This window comes from Elgaria multicarinata, chromosome 1, assembly GCF_023053635.1.
Source record: "Elgaria multicarinata webbii isolate HBS135686 ecotype San Diego chromosome 1, rElgMul1.1.pri, whole genome shotgun sequence".
Lineage (NCBI taxonomy): Eukaryota > Metazoa > Chordata > Lepidosauria > Squamata > Anguidae > Elgaria > Elgaria multicarinata.
Window position 1 is genome coordinate 82,767,514 of NC_086171.1, and position 23,613 is coordinate 82,791,126.

A 23,613-nucleotide genomic window follows, 5' to 3' on the forward strand; every position below is an offset into this window, starting at 1 on the left:
TTCCATGGACAGTTTTCACCTCCGTCTTGGGGAAAGGAACAAAATAGCGCCAAAAGGGACCAGGACGTTCTGCCTACGGACAATTCAATTGCAACTCTAATGGTTTCCTATCTTTGTGGTTGCTGGAAAGGGAGCAAAGCATTTCTTTCACCCCGCCCCTTTCTTTATCTCGGTAGAAATGAGGGCGACGCCACGGCTGACGTCTAGGTCGTTATAACCTGACGCAAAAATTCTGCGACCGCAGTCTTCATGACGCAATAGCGTGCGCCTACTCTGGGCGGAGAAGCCGGGGCCTGCCTGCTCCTTCGCAGTATCATGGCAACCTCGGGTTCGACCGGGAAGCGGCGGCCGGCCGCTGCTGCAGCCGCCGCCGCCGTGGGCCAAGAGGAGCTGCGGCGGCTGATGCGGTTGAAGCAGCGCGAGACGGCGGCGGGAAAGAGGAAGAAAGTCGACTCGCCCTTCGCCAGATATCCTGCGCCGCTCTTGCTCGGGGCTTTGTTTTTGTTTTCCTTGTCAGGGCGGAGGGCGCGGGGAGCGAGGCTGGGTGGGTGGGTGGGTGTACTGGACGGAACTCATTCCTCCCTCCTTCCCTACAGGCAGTTCGCCGCCCCCCTTCTGCATTTTGCTGTGGCATAAGCGTGGCTGCCCCCTCGATTAGGAAGCGTGGTGATTCTGTCCGGGGTCCAGGCGCTACAAGCCACTGTAGGTCATTTTGGACATTTTGTAGAAAAGGGACACAGATGTCTCCTAAGTAAAAGCAAAAAAAGGCGGCCGAGGAGTTTGCAATTTAAGCGAACCCATTTCTCGTGTTAAACCTGAGTCTGGGCTGCAGTTGCCAAAAAAAAAAAAAAAAAAAAAAAAATCTGATGAAAGCACTATGGCATCTTCGGGTTTCTTCCGTAGTCTCCCCCCAGCCCCAACTCTCCCTGCAATCTCTTGGATTGTAGCAGGCTGGATGGCTGGTGTGCGGGATCAGAGAAGACTGGGGAAGATGGTGGGTGGGGTTAGTTCCAGCTTTTTGAGGGCCCTTGGCCAAAATATGCTCAATGGCCTCCCTTACTCTCTGAATCTACCTTCTCACTGCCATTATTGCTCCTCACCCTCCCTCTTTCTCATCATTGCTACCGCTAGCTTGACAAGCAGGGAGCCAGGGAGCATCTCCTCTTCTTCCGCCTCTTCCTCCTCACTACCAGAGCAAGAGGTAGGTGAACAAACAGGATGCCGTGGCGAAGAGGAGGAGCAACTCCAAGGGGCTCTTGTAAGTGGGCTCCTGATTTGAGGCTTACTGACAATGCTAAAAGAACTTGGGAGGGAGTCTCCAGATGCACCTTGTGGCAAACCTACATGTGAGTGTGAGCGAAGAGGGGATTCTTGCAGTTGTCTGCATTTGATATTGGTCCCCATTGCTGTAACTAAACTGCAGGCTTTTCTCTCCTCTTTCCTCCAATTTCACTGAAACTGCCCAATGTTGAAAGGCTGGCTGTGTTTTCTAGTAATGCTGCTTTATCTGCCTTAGTAAAAGATGTGTAGTAGGTGATGTGTCTTAATTAGGCCAACAACTTGTTTTTGCAGGATCAAGTTTTGAGCTTCAGAGTATTTCTCAAATAGAACAGAAAGCTTAAAAAGAAGAAGTAAATGTACAGTGATTGTTACAATGCCAGATCCCTTTAATCATTCAGACCCTTGTCCCACCGGAAGCTCCGTGAAAAACTTTTAGCACTTAAAATATGTGTTGCAATTTTGACTTTTCTTTTTTAGCTATCAAACAGCTTTATGTATTTTAGTCGCTTTTTTTAAAAAAAGCCTGTGTTATGTGTTTACACTAACTCTCAAAATAGTGCTCAAAGAGTATTGTAGTTCAAAACTGTAGTTTTGAGAGATGCATTGTTTTCATATTTCCTTAACTACATGTTCCACATATAACAGTTTGGGGAATTTAAGCTGCTCTCTGTGCAATGTGTCTGTGAAGAGTGAACTCTTGTGGCAAACACATGCTCTTGGGAAGCAGCATAAGGAGGTAAGAGGCAGATCTGATATTTTGTGATAATTGTCATCACTGTGTGTCTCATGTATCATACTTCAAGAATAAGGACCTGCTGGTTAAGGCTTTTGGTTAAGCAGCAGGGTTTAAGGTGTCTTGTGGGATGTGTTTTGCTAAACCCTGCTCACTCACTAACCACAGTTGAACCGTCTGCAGCAGGATTAGCAGCTCTAACCGTGGCTTAAAGCGTTGTGTGCGACAGCACAGCTTGTAGATAGTGCTATCACCAGAGAACCAGTTTTGCTCTCCAGAGGACCTGACGTGTTGTCTGAACAGGCCCTAAGAATAATTTCAGTTCTTTAATAATAATGTGTGTGGATTTGATCCTTTCAGCTAACTGTAGCTTTTATTAGCAATTTGTTAAAATAATTAAAATGTATAGTGCATCATTTATCTGGATGATCTAAAGCAGGGGTAGGCAACCTTATGTCCTCCAGATGATTTGAGCTGCAACTTCCATCATTTATTTATTAAATGTATAAACTGCCCCATAGCCGAAGCTCTCTGGGCGGTTTACAGAAGTTTAAAACAGTGAACATTAAAAAAAGTATACAACATTTTAAATCATCAAAATATAAAAACAACAGTATAAAACAACAGTATCTATTCATTCCTAACATTGACTACGCAGGCTGGATCTTTTGGTACTTATAGTCCAAAACATTTGAAATTGCCTGTCTCTTGTCTAAGGCAACAGGCAATCTTCTCTCAAAAAGCAAGTCTTCTAGCCCAGAACATCAACAGTCCATCTAGCCCAGAACGTAGCAGATGGCTACAAAGGAAATGTATACAGGCGCAGTAAACAAATTAAATTTTGTGGTTTGTTTTTGAGAAATGGGGTTGGACCTTATTTAGCCATTCTTAGAGTAGACCTATTGAAAGTTAGTTATGACTAAATCTGGATCCAACCCATTGTTGGCCCACTAGTATTTGTTTTATTTACTTTTATTTGGAGTGGACAATGCCTGAGATCATGGATTTACCAATATAGAAACTGAAATTGACAGACTTTTATGTTGATGTGCTTTTGCAATGTAACAGTGGGCTGATTCACTTGATGAAACAGCCCACCATAACTTAATCTAAGCCACAGTGGTTTGTATCACATATTGGTGGCCATTTTGAATATGCAAGCTGCATCTGCGGCTTGACATGTCGTCTAAACCCAGGGACTATGGGTTATTTAACCCTTGCATAAACAACCCTTGCATAACCCTAAAAGAGCCCATGGGTTCTGCAAATGTTTTTCAACACATGCATAACCCAGTCCCTGGGTTCAGACAACATGACAGGCCATAGACACATTTTGAATATCCAGGATGGGTGTGCATTAAATAAGGTACAACAAACTGCAGTGATCATGCAAACCCAGTCAATATTGTGTACTTGAGAGTTGATGCTCTTATAAATTAGATGTGATTTTGTCTTTGTTCAATTTTGTAATTAAAAATGTTTGCCTAAAAGGGTGGTTATAGCAGAAAATGTAGACTTGCTTTATATTCTAAGTAGTCGTACAGCACAATCCTATGCACTTCTACTGGGACTTATTCCCAGGTAAATGTGTATAAGATTACAGCCTAGTTTTTATAAAAGTAGTAATACTTCTCTTGTGATATTTATTTGTGAAAAATATACTACTTTATTTTTTAAAAAAAAATCTCTTATGTAGTAATACTTTAATCTTTGAGAGTAGAGGACAGGTGTTCATCTGCTGGTTTTAATTTCCCCCCCAGAAACTTGAACAATTAAAAGGTCTTAAGCAATCAGTACCAGGCTCCATTCCTAACACCTCATCTTCTCTCAAAAGGAAAACTACAAACACAGAACTTCCAGAACTGAAGAAAGTAAAAGGTATGGAAAGTTATGTTGCACTCTCTGTGCTGCAGCTTGAAATGATCTGATTCGTTTTAAAGTCATGACAGGAATACCACTTTATGATTGGATCTATGCCAACGTAGTTGCACTTAAGATCAGCTCATATCCCTGGAACTTAAGTTATGGTATGTCTTTTCATATTGGTTTCAATGGGACTTAAAAGCAACTAACCTGGATCCAAGCCCATCTATATAGCCCATGTTTTAAGGCCTGATGCTGTAGGTTGCTATGCCAGCAAAGTAGCAGTCACAATGTAGTAGTCACATCACATTCATAACAAGCTGAATGTTGAGGCAGCACCAGAAGCTAGTTGAGATGTTGTATTGAAGCAACACAGTAACTTAGTATTACTTCACTCACAGCCTGTATTGCCATACACGGAATTTTGCACAGCTCTTGCAGTCTATGTATGCGGATGAAAGCAGGGCAGGAATGGGGGATGCTGAACTGTGTGTTATGTTCAAGGTATGAGGATTTTTACAAAATGCTTCCTGAGGGAATGAACAATAAATGTAAAGCCTGGCATAAAATGAAAGTCAGCAGTGTTTGGGATAAGAGATCATTTGATGAGTGTTATGCCTCTCTTAAAAATAAATTACAGGTTGCTATATGCATAATTTTGCAAAAGGGAGCAAGTCTGACATGTCCAGTTATTGTATGTCATTGTAAAAAAAAATGATGAAGCCAATCAATTAAAAATACTTGAGTCTTGGTTTATTTTGGGTGTCCTAAGAACATATTAGGAAATGAACAGGCCAATTTGTACAAGTTCATTGAGCTGAGGAATAATCCTGGGGTCCTGGTCAGAAATAACTTGCTGCGTTTATTGATCTTAAAGCTGTGTTTGGTTTTTATTGCTAGAGTTCTGTTATGGGAGAAGGTTAGAAAATTCTTCTATAGATGAGAATTTTCTTTTTGATTGAAAAAATTACGTTCTATGACTTCTTTGCAAGTTAGGTGTGGTTCCATGGGGGAAACTATCCAATGGCATTTCCTCTACTCAGGATGTAAGGAAAGGTTATGTATTGGTATCTACTTTATTTAATTTGGGGGTGGGCAACCTCTTTTATTTAATTCAGGGGTGGGCAACCTCTTTTAGTCTGGGCTAAGCCAGTGTGCTGGATGATGTCAAGGGGATGGCCTTGCCTTGAAGCCCCACCTCCTCCTGAGTGTCATCTGGCCTAGCCCCTATCTCGCTACATGGGGAAAAGGACGTGTCTGGTGCTTGCAGGAGCCATTTCTGCCAGCCCTGTTCAAGTCTGGGGAATCCCTGCATTTTTTTTCTGATCGGAGATAACAAGGGATTCCCTTTTGTGGCCCTCTCACTCCCCTTGGATCAGAGATAACATGGGGATTCCTCTCCCCTGTCTCCTCCACAAAACTTCAGCCTAGAGGTCGGGGCTTGGGGATGGCTGGAGGTTGCCCCCCTTGACTTAATTGATTTATTCATGATTTAGCTTCACTGGAATTAGCTGACTCCCATGCCACCAAACTAGCTTCCATATGGGTGCCATTATTGTTATATGCTAATAACTCAGTTCTGCTGTTGCAATCAAGGTTCAGATTCATCATCTCGAGGTTTTTTTCCCTCCGTGTTTGAATTGTTAACCACCTAGTTATTGATTTTAACAAATGAAGATGGTAGTCTTTTCTAAATCTAGGATTTAACATGTTTGTTTATTTATTACATTTTTATACCGCCCAATAGCCGAAGCTCTCTGGGCGGTTCACAAAAATTAAAACCATTCAAAGTATAAAACAAACAGTATAAAAATACAATATAAAATACAATATAAAAGCACAACCAGAATGTATATGATTTAATTACAATTCCAGTTAATCTCAAATTGAAGGTTTAGTTTGTTCAGTTCTTGCCTGCTTTATTGGGATAGTGTTGAAATCGTGGTGCATTTTTGTTTGCATTTACTGGTCATTGACCACAATAAATTATTCCATTCAATTATTCAATGCAGTAGGACTACAATAACAGCCTAGATGACATCTTGCAATGCTCTTGCAATTCATTAATATAAACGGAGGTAGAGTAGAAATGGGGAAAGCTGATCTGCTTAGTATGAGGATGCTACCTTATGTACGATGACCAAAGATACTTAACAGGCCATGACATCTCAGCATATTGTTAGGTGTGATATGTGTCTTTGTGGGGTGTTGTAAATTTGATGCTACTCTGATAAATGCCTGTTTTCAGAGTCAACTGACCACAAACTGCATCTCCGTCCCTTTTTTTCCAGATTCTAGTGACCATTCACAAACTGTCGCATCTGGGTAAGCTGAACTTTTTGTTAGCTTTCTTATTGCATCCACCACCACCACCCCTTTTTCTCCGATAGGTAAGGATGTTACCTTCTCCATTAAGTATGTAAAGTTGGGCAGAAAAGACTTTCAAACGGGCTGGTTTGAATGTTGCTTCCATTCTATTACAAACATTATCTCAGGCTGAGCTCCTTTTTACAAGCTGCTCAGCACATGGAGGAAATCACCGCAGGCTATCCATATATTTATTTACAAATGAGTATTTATAAACTGCTTACATCTACAGATTTCAGAGCAGTATAGTTCATTTGTGGGTGTTATTCCATAATTGTATGTAAGATTTTGTGGTTAGTGAAATGCATTTATGTTTCACTTTACAATGTTCAAAGTTTTTCACTCACATTCTGAGTCATTCTTAGAGGGTAGGTTCTGTTGCACAGAAAGATTGGATGTTTAAACATGGTGGCATGGATCCAAAGCACTGTGTGACTGGTCCCTGCACTCCTTGCCTCATTGCAATTTTCTTTTGGAGCTGGGGGTTTGGCAATGGGGTGCCTGCTATTCAAGGGTAAAGTCAAAATTGCATTGGATGTGCCTGGAATAGTTGTTGGGATCCTGGCTTATAATGTGATTGAATTTTAAGAGTATTTTTGGTCTGCGTTTCCTTAGGTTGCCAGCAGATTTCTTTGGCAAAACTGAACAAGCGCAAGCAGAAAGACCATCTTCAAAATCTTCAAGCGGAGACTCATTAGGGGAAGAGGAGGAGGAGGAAAAAGCAGAAGAGACAGCAAAAGAAATCAAAGACAATAACAGTCAACTTCCTCTGCCATCCTCAGTTCTGGGTACAGCAGCTACAGTCCCTACTCAAAAAGAAGAAACTGCTGCTACTTTACCGTCAGGTAACTTTAGTCTCTGTCTGTCTGTCTTTTATACTTAGGTGAAAAACTTGGATTCCCTCTAGCTAACATGATGCAAATCAGATGATTAGCTTTATTTTCATTGATCTTGGGGAAATAGCATCACTCCCCTTCTTATGTATTTCACATTAACTAACCTTGTCACTCTTCTAGTGTTATGCATGGTTATTAGATGGCTACAGATGCCAAATGTCTGTGTAGGCTGCTTTGAAGTGTTGGCCGTGAACTTTAAAGCCCTAAGGAGCTTAGGACCAGTCTTATCTAAAGGAGTGCCTTCTCCCATATGTTCTTGCCTGATTGCTAAGGTCATCTTCATCGCCAGGCTCTTTGGGTGCCGCCATGCACAATGGCGTGATGGGTGGCCTTCTCTGCACTACCTCCACCCACCCGCAATCCCAGGGAGATCTGCCTGGTGGTGTCCTCATGTATACACTTAGATGTCGGGTTAAGACCTTCCTCTTCCAGCAGGCATTGCATCTTTAATCTGTTGCTCTGATTATTAACTTTACTGCTGGTCCCTTTTTAATGTTCTGATACTTTATTTCTGTACTGGCCAATAGCCAAAGCTCTGTGTTGTATTTATTGTTTTGGTGTTTTGTCTATTGTTTTCTTTTCTTTTTTATGATTGTGAACTCCTTCAAGGGCATCTACCAGTTGGGCAGCATATAACTTTAATAAATTAAATGCAAGTAAAAAAAAGTTGCTATCATTGGCAGTAGCATAACTTGCTGCAAATATACCGTCTTTCATATTGACATACCTATAGATATAGGTGTTAAAAAATGTAATTGCTTCTCCACGTTGCTGGTTATTTACTAAGAATGTAAGAACTGCCTTGCTGGATCAGACCCAAGATCTAGTCCAGAACTCTGTTTCCAACAGTGACCAGCCAGATGCTTATGCAAGAAGCTCCTAAGTAGGGCATGAAGAGGGTAGTCCCTGTTGTCACCACCTTCTAGTACTCTGAGCTATCTTGCTTCTGTACATGGAGGTTCCCTTTAATGGTCATAGCAAATAGCTTTTGACAGACCTGACCTCATGAATTTGTCCAGTGTTTTATAAGCCATTTCCGCTAATGGTCATCACTAATAGAGTCTGCTACTGTGCATGTTTACTTTAGATAGAAGTCCACTAGCTGCAGTGGGACTTGCACGAACATTGAGTGTGTATTGCCCTATATAGCTCAGGTCCAGGTTGTTTGAAAGACCGTATTCTCCCTAATAATAATAATAATATATTTATTTATTTCTTACCCACCTCTCCCTTTGGATCGAGGCGGAGAACAACATTAGAACAGGAATCAATACATCTTAAAAATTCTTGATTTCACATTGATCTGGATAGGCCTGCCGGAAAAGGCTAGTATTTAAAACTGCCTTAAAATCACACAGAGAGTTAATTTTACGAATCTCCTCCGGCCGGCCATTCCACAATCTGGGGGCGACAGAAGAAAAGGTCCTCTGGGAAACTGATGTCAGCCTAGTTTTAGCTGACTGAAGTAAGTTCACCCCAGAAGACCTGAGTGTGCGGGGCGGACTATATGGGAGAAGGCAATCCCTCAGGTAACCTGGACCCAAACCCTTATGAGCCTGCCCGCGCTTTGAGATCTTCTGGAGAAGCCCTTCTTTCAGTCCCACCATCTTCACAGGAGCGCTTGGTGGGAACATGGGAGAGGGCCTTCTCGGTGGCTGCTCCAGTGCTCCGGAACTCTCTTCCCGGGGAAGCTAGGCTGGCTCCCTCCTTGATGGGCTTTCGGAAATAGGCTAAAACTTGTTTGTTCCAGCAGGCCTTTGGAGAATAATCTGGCCCTCCATCTATGTTAATGACTTATAATTTTGTCATGTATTTTAAACATTTATGTTTTATTATTATTATTTATTTATTTTTATTTATTTATTTATATTTATTTATTTATTTTACATTTCTTTTCCTAGGTTTTACAATGTATGTTTTAAACTTTGTAAGGACGCCTTGAGGCCCAGTATTGGGCAAAAGATGGGATACAAATAAATATAATAATAATAATAATAATAATAATAATAATAATAATACTATTGGATTTCAATCTTAATGGTGGTGAGTTTTGTAAGTTATGCTATTTGTGTGAAGTATTTTTTGGTGCGGATCCTACTGCCGATCAACTTCATTGACTTGTCTCCATCTCTCTCTCTCTCTCTCTTGCTCTGCTTGTAATTAATATATCCATTTTAGTTTGGGCTTTCTAATATACGTGTTTGTCAGGAAGCACTACTTTTCTTTATTTGTGTTGCAGGCTATTTGGAAAACCAAGGTTTAGCCACACCTCTGGTCTCCCATTCTGGCTCTATTCAGAAAGCAGAAATACAAGAAAAGGTTGTGGAGAGGTAAAATAACCAGTGGAAAAATTAATACTTGCTTTTGTTTTATTCATAGATCCTGGACTATAGTATTTTAAACTGTATTATTTTGCTGACTTAAATGGGTGTGGGGGTTCCCATGTAATCAACAAACCTCAACATCATTCATATATAAATAATATTTAAAGGCACAGGAATTATTCCATCATTCCATCAAATTTAAGCTGTACTGGTAGTTAATTCAGGAAATAAGTCATTTGCATAATAGAGCTTCAGGAATGGTATCTTGTAGCAGTTTCCTCAATCTTTAATAAATCACGAAGGCTTGGAGTTAAACTGTTAATTAATATCATTTTAGAAGGTGGCTCCATGATTCTTCTCCTTCCACCTGAAAACCATCCAAGGTGGCATGACTCACTCCGTTCTTTGTGCAAACATTTCATCTACTGTTATACTATTTTGACGGGATTTTAACCACCACAGTAAAGCATTACCTCACTTTAACGTTTCAGGAGAGAAAACACTGCAGAGGCCTTGCCAGAGGGATTTTTTGATGATCCTGAAGTGGATGCAAAGGCAAGTATGATTTGTTCTTTATTTCAGCATTTGTTAATTCTTTGAGGAATTAATCAAGCTAGCTTAGATTGCAGCAACTAACAGATTTATGTAATCATTGAAATGCTTCTTGAGGTCTCTCAGTAAATGATGTAGTAAAATTGCAGAAGTTTTGCGTAACCATTAGCAACTGATTTAGTGGAAATGTCTTCTGTCACTTAATACTTAAGCAAGAGTGATGGACACTGCTAACCAAAATATCTTTCTATCCCTCATATTCGTTCAGCCTTTCCAGTGGCTCTGCCTTTGTATTTGTTGACAAATGGAGTTATTGTAATGTAAACCTTTTAAAATGACTGTGCTATTTAAAAGTTATCTGAATTGTGATGTTTCTTCCGTCAAGCACTAGATTCTGCCGGCTGAGGTTCTGGGGGGTAGAAGAGAGTGTCGCCTTTGTAGAAAAGACTAGTAGGAAATGTCAGTATAGAATGAAGACAGACAGCATCTTCGAGTAATGTCAGTCATCCTTCCTAATGAGGGAACACACTTTGCTTCTGAATTCTTAAAGTAAATTCTCTTGGCTTATAATGGCCACATTGCCCTTGGCAAGTGCTTTGGGAAGTGTTGGTGGCCTCAACTCCAGAAATGTTCCTCAACCTTTTGTGTTAGGAAGTAAGGAACAGTGTTCTTCCTGTGAATCCCCTCAGTGGTCACCTTTCAGCCCTACTAACAGTGGCCTGGTTCAGACAACACACTAAACCATGCTGCTTAACTACAAAATGGTTCCATTTTGTGGTTAAGCAGCATGGTTTAGCGTGCTGTCTGAACCAGGCCATAGAGTTGTATCCAATGTTAGTCCTACTTAGAGTAGACCCATTCAAATGAATGGGACTTGTTAGTCATGACTTCTACTCTAAGAAGGACTAACATTATCTAGATTGTATGTAAAATAATATCTACATTTTGCAGAATAAAGTGTTAGAAATCTGGACTGTACCACTTTATTCTGCAAGTGTGTGTGTGCTTTGTTCAGTGCGTACCCACATTAAAAGAAAATCCTTGTATGCAAAGAATAAGCTTTAGCATAGCCTCCCTGCTTGCGTGGAGCTTTTTACTTGAAAATAATTAAAAACTGCTCCACTTCCACACTGAGCAATCAACTTTTGGCCCTCCAGATGCTTTGGCCTACAGCTGCCATCTTCCCTCACCATTGTCTATGTTGGCTAGGGGCTGATGGGAATTACAGGCCCCCCAAATTGAGAGGGGCCACAAGTTGCCCACCCCATTCTCCAAAATGTGTGGAATAGATAACGCAGAACGTGCTGGGAGAAATAGCGAAGGAGGCTTTGTGGGCAAAGTCCAAAGGCACATTCTGCTGCTCAGGCCCTATTGAACTGAATGGGGAAGTTGCAAAAGCACAGAGGGGCTCTTCGTTCTGTTTATTGTATCTGTCTTGGAGCTCGTGATCTTCTGACGTTTCCGTTCAATGGAGCTTGCCCAGGAGAACTTCCTGCTGGAGCGTTCTCTTTGTTTTCACTTGCTGGGTCTGTGTCGGTGTTCTTGATATCTAACCGCTTTCCAAGCAAACTCCAAAAAAGCTCCAATGCAAGGTTGCCATTGAGGGTCTAGCAGTTGGAATCTGCTTCTAGGTGCTGCCTGGCTTTTGAACTTCTCTCTGAAAGTCGAAGCGAGAAATGCTTTGCAAGCAATCTCAATGTGGGCTGAGATTATTTAAGTTAGTGATCAAACGTGAAAAGAAATCTTTTTGTTAACTTTTATTGTCAGATAAGTAATGAATTAAAAAAAGCAGACACAGTGAAAAGTATTAAATCTAAAACAATCACGGTAATAAAAATTAAGAGATGACTAATGAAATATATGTATATATTATTCTGTTCAGTTACTTTGAAATACTTTACATATTATGTTGTAGCATAAGTCATCTTTCAGAAGTAAAGTACATATATGAGTTGCTTGTAGATTGACAAAATGTGTCTCACTTCTGGGTGGGTGGGAAACAAATGCACAAAACAAAGCTAGAATCATTGCATTAGTTAGCCTGGAGTATCCTGTATCCAAGAAAGGGCCTGACTGACTGGTTTGTTTCAGCTTTCGAGAAAATGATTGTTGCTAAGTTGGAAGCCAGATAGTCACACTTTACCCTTAAATCTGGAGCCAAAGACAAGGCAGAAGTAGCTTCTCACACCTGTCCTCAGCTGTTTCCCCTACCCTTTCCTCCACCTCTTATGCAGCACACTTGGGCTCTGTTCAGAAGGCAACTTAAACCACGGCTTTAACCCTGGTGAATAAAGCAAAAGGCCTTATTCACTGTGGTTAAAGCCATGGTTTAAGGTGTCTTCTAAACATGACCTGGCTTTCTGGCTTAACCACCATGGTTAAAGCCATGGTTTAAGGTGTCTTATGAATGGGGCCTTGGAGTCTTTCTGACTCCTGTAAGCAGGGGAGGGAGCAGGTAAAGGAAATTAGGGGAACTGGACCAGAGAAGCTGGGTCTGTCCTGAGCCTTGAGTGGATTGCCACCCTAACGAAGGGTAAAGCAGAGTGCTGCTCCTGACAACATCAGATAGCTGGTGCAGTGGCCAAGTGGGAGCTGTGAGTCGCCGAAGCCCCAGATTAAGATCTGCTTCCAGCCATGAACTCACTAGTTGGCTTTAGGCAAACGGCAATCTCTTTGTCTTCGCCCTGCCGTGTGTGCTATGGGTGTAATATGGGCCGTGACTTCCAGAGACGGTGTGTGAGGTGGTTTGGAACACACTGAAGTGCTATATAAATGCTCAGAATTATTAATATTCTGCTACTGCATTAAGAAGGAATACATCTCCTGTCGCATTGCAATATTTATACATTTTTGACAGAAATAGTTGCATTTCTCCTGTTCTGTCTAGCACACAATGAAGATGTAATTCCTTCTCCTTCCCCCCTCTCTGTGTGTAACTCTTAATGTGCCCTCTGGCATATTTGTAAAGCTGGTTGAGCACCTTATTTGGTGGAGATTCTGGTTTTTCCCCCCTTTGGTTACTCAGGAGCTTTCTCCCTATTGCAAACATATGTACCTTCATCCCACTTCAGTCTCCTGCATATTAGCCAAATCTTGCCAAATGCACAGTTAACTATTAAGCATACTTCAAAAAACATGCATAATAAGACCACAAGATTTGTAGTACCCAATCTTAAGAGCCAAGTAGCTAAGGTAAGTATTGCTGAAGGCATCAATGCTGCAATTTCCTGTGATGCATGAATGCTGATAGTTCATGGGATCCATATTCCTTGATGTTTAGAATAGTAAGTCCTCACACTATTAGGAATGTCAGTTCATTCATAACATCTGAAATCTGTGGCCAGAACCCTCTGTGGTCCCTTAATGTACTTAGTTCGCACTGCCATCCCGCAGATTTAGTAACCCATAGTCTGGAATATGTGTTTTTTCACCTCTTTGAATGTAGCTGTGAGTTGTTTGCTCCAAAGCATCAGCAACCAGATTCTCTTGCCTGCAGCATGAAATAGATACGAAACCAATTGTAGACTTTAAAGTGTTGGTAAGAAAGAGGAGTGCACTCCTCCATGAACAGAACCGGCTTCTTGTTTCTTAGGTGCGAAAGGTCGATGCTCCAAAGGATCAGATGGACAAAGAATGGGATGAATTCCAGAAAGCCATGCGACAAGTCAATACAGTAAGTTGGTGCCTCTTGGGTTGAATTGCTAGCAAAAGCCTCTAAATGAAGAACTGGAATTTGGCAAGGTGACATTACATTGGCTAACTTGATTGCCTTGCTTTAGCAGTTAAATTATTTTTTTAGGCTAAGTGTCTTCTCCCTCTTCAAACACTGAAAAGGGTTCAGTAACATGACACCACACACACAAAATTGAAATGATGAACGCTAGTCCTTTGGCAGTTTGCTTGTTTTAATTCAATCAGTGTATCTTGTATACAAGGAATGCAGTGTGTATGTTCTGTGAGGCTAGATTGTCTGTCACTGGACATTTTTATCAGTTTCTCGGTGCATTTTATTTGATAAAACCATGTACCAGAACTTTAAGTCTGTTATTTTACCCATAGTGTCTGCATCTTTGAGTTGGATTTAACATTCCTCTATGTGATTTTGTTGGGAGATTTGCCTTGCCACATTCTGCTGTTGGCTAGATCTGTGGTTGCCCATGGACTGCTTTTTAAAAAATTAACCTGCAGGTGGTCGGCCAACAACTTCTGTTGGCCGCAACTCTGGTATTGCAGAAAATTTCCCATAAATGAATTGTTGGGAGAAAATTGTCGCAAAGCAGTCGTCCTATTCTGAAATTTGCTCAGTGGTCTAAACACGGCAGATGTTCTTATATGAACAGTAGCGGACACATTTTGTGAACATCAGTGATGCTCAAGGGCTCTTCTTGGTTACATGTTGACCACTGGGTGCATGGCATCTCCAAGACACTCAACTTTGAGAAAGTATATGCTGAAAGAAATAACAGTTTAAAATATATTTTGAAAATCAGAGGTAATGGTTAATACATGCTAAACAGAATTCCTAAATTCATCACAGTGTACATATTACTGAAGCATTGTAAAATCTTGTAGAATGTAGATGTCGATGCTTGGTTTTTTTAAGTTTTAAAATGTACTCTCCTGGGCCACAAGCTGGCTTTTTCTCAACTACAGTTAAGATAATAGGAGCAAGCTGCAAGTGTATATACTCCCTCTCCAGAAGTAAATCTCTCACCCTACCCCCTGTTTTAAGTGTGGTTAAGATTAGCCGGGGTTTGAAATTGCCTAAATTCTGGGTAAGTGGAGAACCTGGTTAGTCTTAACAGCAGTTTAACGTTGGTGCTGTCATATCCCATAACGGCAGTTAAGGCTCAGGAAGGTAAAAGCTGCTTCCAGGAGGGAGAAGAAAGTCCTGCAGCTGGGTCCCAATTTTCTAACTGAAGGAAAAAAGACACACTTACCTTTTTACTGGCCCATTGGTATAATTCTCTGTTGTCTAAGGCCGTTGCTAGACCGAAGGTTTAACCCAGGATCATCTTGGGTTCGTCCCTGCCTGAGCGCTGGATGCCCTGTGTGGCACTTAGATGAACAGGTTCGACCCCGGGACAATCCTTGGATAAACCTTAGGTCTAGCTACGGCCTAAGAGAGGCTATTGAAGAGAAGTGGCCCCAGGTTCTAAAACTGCTCTTTTTTAAAAAAAATAAAAAATAAAAATACTATCTTTTTCTGTGTTAGATTTCAGAAGCTATAGTGGCTGAAGAAGATGAAGAAGGGCGACTTGACCGTCAGATTGGAGAAATTGATGAGCAGATGTAAGTAGATGGCTGTTTGAGAATAGTACTTTCCAAAAAGGGCAAAACTTTAACTTAATTTCACAGTGGCATAACCTGCTCAAAAGAATGCATCATGTCTTTGACTTGGCCAACATGTGTTTGCATGGTATTTGCCTATATCTGTTTTACTAGTTGCAGGCAGCGTTACTTGATAAAACATGAGTAATTTGAAGATTTTTATTTTATTTTTATTTGAGGGATTTATACCCTCCCCTTCAATAAAATCCCCAGGGTGGGATTTTAAATCAGTGCAACACACCAAAGGCCAGACTGGAAACTTCACATGAGTTAGAGATGTGCAATAATTTCCATGGGTATGCTGAGTAAGCCCAGGCAGGTCTCTCTTACAGATTGAGTTGAAGTTGCATTTATCATCACTTCTTGATACCAAATACAGGAGAGTTGTGGAAGCTGTGGCCCTTCAGATCATGTTGAATGACAATTTCCATCATCCTGGACCATTGGCCATGTTGGGGATGATGGGGGTTGTAGTCCAACAATATCAGGAGGGCCAAAGGTTCCCCACTCCTGATACTGCAAGGCCATGTGTGCTGTGTCTAAAAATGAATCAAAAGTTTCCAGGAAACACACATTGGTATACCTTAAGCAAATATGCAACTTTTACTGTTCTCTGTTTGCTAGTCATGGGGAAGGACACAAATCTAAACAGGACATGAAAACCTCATCTCCTGACTTCATTGCTTCTGAGATTTCAACAGGTCTTGTCCACACATTTTAAGAACATAAGATGCTGGATCAGACCAAGGGCCCATCTAGTCCAGCACTCTCTTCACACAGTGGCCAACCAGCCATCAGCCAGGGACCAACAAAGCAGGATGGGGTGCAACAGCACCTCCCCACCCATGTTCCCCAGCGACTGGTGCACACAGGCTTACTGCCTCGAATACTGGAGATAGCACACAACCATCAGGGCTAGTACCCTTGATAGCCTTCTCCAGGAATTTATCCAACCCCCTCTTAAAGCCATCCAAATTGGTGGCCATCACTATATCCTGTGGTAGTGAGTTCCATAATTTAACTATGCGCTGTGTGAAGAAGTACTTCCTCTTATTTGTCCTGGATCCCCCACCAATCAGCTTCATGGGATGACCCCGGGTTCTAGTATTTTGAGAGAGGGAGAAAAATGTCTCCCTATCCACATTCTCCAGACCATGCATAATTTTGTACACCTCTATCATGTCTCTCCTTAGCCTCTTTATTTCCAAGCTAAACAATCCCAGTAAGAGCCTCGTGTGGCACAGAGCGGTAAAGCAGCAGTTTCTGCAGCTGAAACTCTCCCCACGGCCTGAGTTCGATCCCAGCGGAAGCTGGTTTCAGGCAGCCGGCTCGGGTCGACTCAGCCTTCCATCCTCCCAAGGTCGGTAAAATGAGTACCCAGTTAGCTGAGGGAAAGGTAACGGCCAGGGAAGGCAACTGCAAACCACCCCGCTATAAGGCCTGCCAAGAAAACGTCAGCGAAAGCTGGCGTCCCTCCAAGAGTCAGTAATGACTTTGTGCTTGCACGAGAGGTTCCTTTCCTAAACAATCCCACTTGATGTAACCTTCCCTCATGGAGATGCTCCAGCCTCTTAATAATTTTAGTTGCTTTTCTTTGCACTTTTCCCAGCTCAATTTCAAGTATCTCTTTGCAATAATGTGCTATCACATTCTGCAGCTTTGAGACTACTTTGGACTTGTCATATCCATATTACACATACATACACACATGCACACAGCCATGATAGTTTGGAATGAAGTGGTGGAATTTATAGGTAGGGCCGTGTTTATAAACTTGCCTTTCAGGGAATTTATGATCAGAGTAGTATTTGGCATAATACATTGTATCCCATGTAGAGTAAGTCATGGCTAACTTAAGTTCCATTAATTTCAATTGTCTATTCTAAATAGGACTAACATTGGATACAACTCATTGTGGCATTCTTTAAAATCCCATTTTGTACAAGAACACTTCAGAATCCTGCATGGCTTTAAGGCGCTTGTCAATTCCAGCCCTTTTGGTTACCTTTTGTATTGGCAAGAGGAGAGAGTGCAAGGAAGGTTAAAACCAGCTTCTATGTTTATGTTTGGGTGCAGCTTGTTTCCATATCTGGCTCTGACAAAAAAACAAATTCTAGACCAAATTGCAGCAATTTTGTTGTGTCAAATGTGATAAAGCCTTTTTGGAAAAATCTTACTCCCTTTTAGCTAGTCCACAGCACAAGTAGAAGCCCTAAGCCAGCTTTCCCCAATGCGATGTCTTCCAGATGTTTTGGACTTCAGTTCCCATCACCACCACCCCCAGCATGGCCAACAAGCCAGAAATGTTGGGAGTGGTAGTCCAAAGCATCTGGAGGGCCCTGTACCTGGAGGGCCCTAAGCAACAACACAGTAAGCTTCTCCAAGTATACAATGTGTAGAGAGACCAGGGGACCTCCTGGTACTGATGTAGCTTCTATGCATGCTTTACTGGATTTCCCCATTCCTCCATCTTCTTCCTCTACTGCTGACTTAGAATCATAGAATAGCAGAGTTGGAAGGGGCCTACAAGGCCATCGAGTCCAACCCCCTGCTCAATGCAGGAATCCACCCTAAAGCATCCCTGACGGATGGTTGTCCAGCTGCCTCTTGAAGGCCTCTAGTGTGGGAGAGCCCACAACCTCCCTAGGTAACTGGTTCCATTGTTGTACTGCTCTAACAATCAAAGTTTTTCCTGATGTCCTGATGTCTTCTACAGTGCTTAAGTGGAAGCAAGAACATACGAGGCTTGGGGATGGGAAATTTTTGATATCTCTTCAGGCTTAGTGCTTCTTCTTAGAAGTTCCAGTTTAAACTATTTGTCACCATATTCTAAAATTCCGGAGACCATGCAAGAGGATGATTTCCTTGGAATACAAGTTGAAGTTATTTTTTTTTAAAATACCTAAAATTAGCCTCTAAAATGGTTGGTGAATTACTTAAATCATTTTCTGTTGTGTAGTGAAACAACTTACTCAGTTTGATCATGAGATTCTTAACGTTCTGAGAATCTTTTATTTTTTCAGTGCTGGCAACTAAAATTTATTTGTCTTTGACAGTCATGCTGATATTTTTGTACCATAACAGTTTTAGGAAGCAATGATATTTGTGTATTCCTGTTCCTTCGGTACTTCATGTATTTGGGAATAGCCTTTTACTGATGTTCATGCAAGCATTAAATTGTTCTCGTGCTTTCTGTGTTTGCCTCAGAAATGCCAATTTGAGCAGAACTGTATTCAAGTAAGCATTCAGGGCTGAATTAAAGCAAGGATTGGTCTGAATAATGGAAAATAGATTTGTTTCTGTGTAGTTATTTTTTGAGGATAAAACAGTAGAAATGAAATGTAAAGTACTGTGAAGTAAGTCTGTTTTTCAGTAATCAGTAGTATTTAGATTGTTCTGAGGAAGTGTGATGTTCCTTAGAAGCCTATATTAGTTCTTCAGAGAGAAGATCAGTAATGGTAGACAAATTTCCTTGAAAAATAGGCTGACCACATTTCTGGCAGTGTGCAAGATGGAGGAAAGGGTGTGGGGGGGGTGCGCAGTTGATACAGGGTAGTAGTTGTGCTTAGCAGCCCCGCCCAGGACCTTGAATGGACTGAGTGCATGCCCTAAAACATGCCTCAGTGGCTTTGGCTAGGCTCAGGCCTTCTGTGCAGGAGTTCCTTGGAAGAAAGTTCAATATGGGAAGCGTTCCTTTTCTGAAGGTAGGTGGTTTGGACATCAACACCTAAAACAGCACATAAATGGTCCTGTTGCAACTAAAGCTTGTCAAGCTTTTCTTAAATAACATTTCCCCCCCAAAAGGGCAAATAAAGGCATTGGAAAAGTACTAGGAGAGTGTGAGTGTTTAAAAACTGTTCATTAAAGTATGGGTAGTCAGGTTTTGTTCAGTTTTTTAGTAATGTCATAGGAATGAATTGATAGTAAAATAGGAGTAAAATAACACATGAAATGGATCGATTGAAAAATTACGTGTATTTCAGACGTCAGCTTTTTACTTAGGTGCAAACCAGTTAAGTGGGGGAAGAAAGAAAACTAATTATTTTTGTTTTGCTGCAGTGAATGTTTCCGTCGTGTTGAACACCTACGAGACCGCCAGGATACAATGAAAGATAAACTGAGGGAAGCCATGAGACTAAGATCCACGCAGGCGAAGGAGGATGAAGATGTTGGTAGTGATGATGAAGGGGAATTGCAGGACTTGCTCTCTCAGGATTGGAGGGCAAAGGGGACTTTGTTGTAGCTGTCTGGAGTGGGGATTAACCTCTAGATCTGTGACATTGTTGTCTTTTATCATATACCACCCTTTCATTTATCATGTGCCACTTGCACCCTTTTAATCCTGCCGATGTTAAAATCAACTGTAAAATGTGTTTATAGGTTTAGCAACAGAAAAGGCTTGTACATTGTAAAGCTGTACATTGTAAAATCTTTTTATAAAGGCTACTGTAGATTTCCTACTGAAGTCCACAAGAAATGTTTTATTTGCCTTTTGTTCTAAATCAGCGGTACCTTTTTAATACCCATCAAAGTGTGTGTTTTTCTTGAGGACAGATGAAGACATAAGCAAGGGTCAGCCAAGCTGCTGGGACCAGGCTGCAGTTAGGCAGGGATTCTAAACAAGAGTTTGTGGACCATCAAGTTGGGCTCCTGCACGGGGCTTAGGCCAGTGCCGGGGGATTTGACCTCCATGCCTTATTGCAAATTCTTTTGAAATGCTCCTCAGTTTCAAAAATGCTTTGCTGTTTGATAGGGAGATCTATTGTGTCAGAAAACGAAGTCTACACCCCCCTTGGACTCACAGGACTAATTATTATAGATTTCCTCTTTGAAATCTATACAAAGCCTTCTGGTCTTGAATTTTGAAGCCTTGGACTTACTGACTGCTGCTGCTGCTGCTATTATTATTATTATTATTATTATTATTATTATTATTATTATTATTGTTATTATTATTATTATTTAGGCAGTCTGTCTGGTCATGTCCAGCTGCTGTATTCGCTACATCTCTTTCACTGGCCCATTTAAATCTACGTAGTAACTGGTAGATGGTTGTTTAACTTGTATAATCCTAGGAATATGTATGTACTGCCTTGGATTTTCTTAGGGTTGTTTAGAAGTTGGTTAAAGACAGGCTTGAATTATGGCCATTTGTTTTGAGAGGAGAGGAGAAATTACTTTTGCATAATTTTGTGGCACGTAATATGAGCTTGTGTTATAGAAGAAATTGATTTAGTCTGAATAGAGTACCCAGCCTGCCTTGAAAATGTAATGGTTATTGGTATGCAGGCTGTGGGATAAATGATGATTTAGGCTGCAAGTCTGTATACCCCTTCCCATTGAACACAATGGGAATTACTTTTGAGTAGACCTGTGTAGGATTACATTGTAAAGTAAGATGTCTGCTCATGCTTGCAAATATTCCTTGGCCTGCACACCAGTAACTACTGCATTTTAAAGATAGTTTGCATATTCAATCTATACTTGTTCTCAGGATAAATTTCCTGTAGTCATAATAGCAGCATCCGAACTAAAATGCTGGCAAAAATAAAGATTACCTTTTTTCTTTTCAAACACACTGCCATGGATCATACTAACCCAAATTAATTTGAATGAATGCTCCAATAATACATGACTTTACTGTGGTGTAGGTGCTACCGTCATTTTTAGTGTTTGGACCCTAAGATAGGTTAATTTAAGTAAGTTTACTGAGGGAAAGTTCCCCATTCCTTCTTCCCCTCTGCAGCCACCTTTGCAGCCAAAGTCTCTGGAGGCTTGGGGTGTCCTCCTGAGTAACGTGGAGTGCAATGAACTTCCTTAAGTAAACTTATCTGAGGACCATGAGAGCACTATCTTGGATATAGGAGTCTCTCCACAGCCCTCCCAAGATCCAACAAGCACAATATTCTGTTCAAAACAGGCAGTCTCTATTTGCATGTTACTTTGCTGAGTAACAAACAATGAAAGTTTCCAAGCTCTTATGCAGTAGGTAAGTGAATCTATTCTGATGATGTCATAAGATTGCAACGCTTTTCTTTCCAATAAGCAACCGGGCCTAATTGCAATGATGTCAAACCTTTAATTGATAATGCAAATTAAGCCATAGGTCTTAACTCATTGGTGACAAGTCACAAAAATAGTATTTGGTCAACATCTTAGTTACAAAGTTAAAAATCACAATAGCTGTAGGTATCCACAAGGCTATGATGTTGTTGTTTTTAAAATTTAGGAATCTTTTTATTTATAAAAATCTTATATTGTTTATAAAATCTATACTGAATATATAGTGGCTTAGAACACCAGCAGTCCATGCTTTGTACAAACTAACCAGAGCATGAACATCTACAAAAATAAAAATGATAACCTTTGCTGTGTTCTTGTTGAGCTTCAAGGTGATTAAACCAGACTAATAATGAAAGCAACACAGGAGTTGAGAAGCACAGTTGCTTAAAGAGTAAAAGTATTTATTTTGAGATCTCAGAATAATAAAGTTAGAAATGGCCATTTCCTCTGTAGATTAGTCCATAGAAAGCATTGTTTCATGGGGCTTTGGAAAATTCCTGTCAGGCAGCTCAAGCCCTAGAGCATGCTGGGACAGATTACAGAGCCCCGAGACCAGTTACTTCTGAAGAGAGTCTGAAATGCAGGAATAAAAATCGGGGGAGAACAAAAAAAAAAGGAGGGGGGTGGGAAGCAAAGAACAAAAGAACTTCTCACCATTAAAGAACAACACTTGAGAGTACAACCAGTATAGAACAGTATTTCAAGTCAAGCAAATTCTCACATTATTCTTTACTTGGGTTATAAAAAACAGATATAGTAGTTCCAAACAGTTTTACAGCATGTTGCAAGAGCAATTAAATACCCGAAGTACCGTGACAGTATTTCCATTTCCACCCCCCTCAGTATATACAAACAAGGATAGCATTTGGTTAAGTGCAAATTGTTTGTAATAATGGCAGTTCTACAATTGGTTACAGTGACAAAATTTAGTGCAAAGGTACTAAGGTGAAGAGAGAAAAAAGTGTACAGAGTACAGAAATGACACAAGATACTAAAAATAGTGCTTAGCCCTATACAATTAAACACACTTTTAAATACTAGCTTTTAAAAAGTATTGCATTTGTGTTCTGTTCAATTCCTCATTAAAGCTTTGTGTCCAAGGAGTGCAAAAGTGGATGAACATGACAGGCTAATGGGCTATTGAAGTTCAAAAGATTGTGAGGAAAACAATATTGCAGTATGAAGCCAGTGTTAAAGCAACATAAATTTTAAAAAGAAAAAAAAAGTGAATGGAGAAACAGAATGCATTTTTTGGTAAATAAATAAATAAAAAAACTACACATAAAAAACCACACCCCAGCAATACCCACCATCAAAGAAACTAGTTCCAACAGCTAGCAGTCAGCCACTATCTCTCCAAGATTTAGAGTTTGCTTGTAATGATAAATTGCTTGATACTTTAAAAAAAATCCCCTTCATTTGTTCTGTCAAAACAATAGCCAGAAACCAATATATGGGTACAAAAAGCAAATGATGTGACATGCTTAGCTTCTATGCCCACTTTTTTTATGAATGTGATTTGTATAGCGGATATTTGTTTAAGGGAGTAATCTTACTCCTTAGAACGAAGGTAAGTTTTTTGTTGGGTTTTTTTTTTAGCATTGGTAGAATGAGTTTGAATCAGCGGTTTTAAAAAATGCTACCTTCAAGGAACCCTTTCTATGTCATCTTTGCCGAGGAACTCCCGGTCAGGTTAACTGAAGCTGTGTGAATGGAGTGTGCACCCCAGAACACATTGCAGGGGAAGTTTGGCAGTGGTGGACATGCTTCCTTTCAGGTAAGCTCATCTGCCATTACTTAGCCTCTCGTTTAATAAGGAATTGGAACATAAGTCTGAAAACCACTGAGATGCCAAAAGCGTAGAGAGGTCTGTTTTCAGAAATAATAGCGCTCGTTGGCCTTTTGAAACTATTGTTAATATAAGCTCCCCAAAACCTGAGTAGTTACACCTGTGATTTGTAGGGTTAATTAGGTAGAGGCACAACTGTTTATGCATTCCAAAGTTCATGCAACAGGGAACTTAGAGATCTGCAGCGATCCCGCAAGGTTAGCATCTGTGCAACCTCCATTCATTACCAGGATGCTCATGTGAGATTCCTGAATAGCTCCTGGGAGATGAATAGTAGTTTTGCAGAAATTGTACTCAGCTGATTGCATCTCCTAAGATTTAAATCCTTCTACAATAATTTTGGAAAAATAGGAA

The 23,613-nt window shown here is 40.7% G+C and overlaps 2 protein-coding genes across 3 annotated transcripts in view; one reads left to right on the plus strand and one right to left on the minus strand.

Moving 5' to 3' along the window:
* Nucleotides 1–294: 294 nt before the first annotated feature.
* Nucleotides 295–19,807, plus strand: ZNF830 (zinc finger protein 830). Its single transcript, XM_063131141.1, has 10 exons — nucleotides 295–467; nucleotides 1,918–2,017; nucleotides 3,775–3,892; nucleotides 6,169–6,202; nucleotides 6,860–7,089; nucleotides 9,380–9,470; nucleotides 9,956–10,019; nucleotides 13,609–13,689; nucleotides 15,232–15,308; nucleotides 19,407–19,807. The coding sequence occupies exons 1-10, from the start codon at nucleotides 316–318 to the stop codon at nucleotides 19,588–19,590; spliced, it is 1,131 nt and encodes a 376-aa protein (XP_062987211.1). The 5' UTR covers nucleotides 295–315; the 3' UTR covers nucleotides 19,591–19,807.
* Nucleotides 13,804–23,613, minus strand: part of LOC134401817 (poly(rC)-binding protein 3-like) — a 355,457-nt gene continuing 345,647 nt past the window's right edge. Inside the window, exon 16 of one of the 2 annotated variants that reach the window (XM_063131119.1) lies at nucleotides 13,804–14,466. In XM_063131119.1, the coding sequence (XP_062987189.1) occupies nucleotides 14,406–14,466 (61 nt within the window). In that variant the 3' untranslated portion in view covers nucleotides 13,804–14,405. Of the gene's footprint in view, nucleotides 14,467–21,797; nucleotides 21,984–23,613 lie in introns of those variants that run through there. The other variant, XM_063131129.1, reaches the window with a different exon arrangement.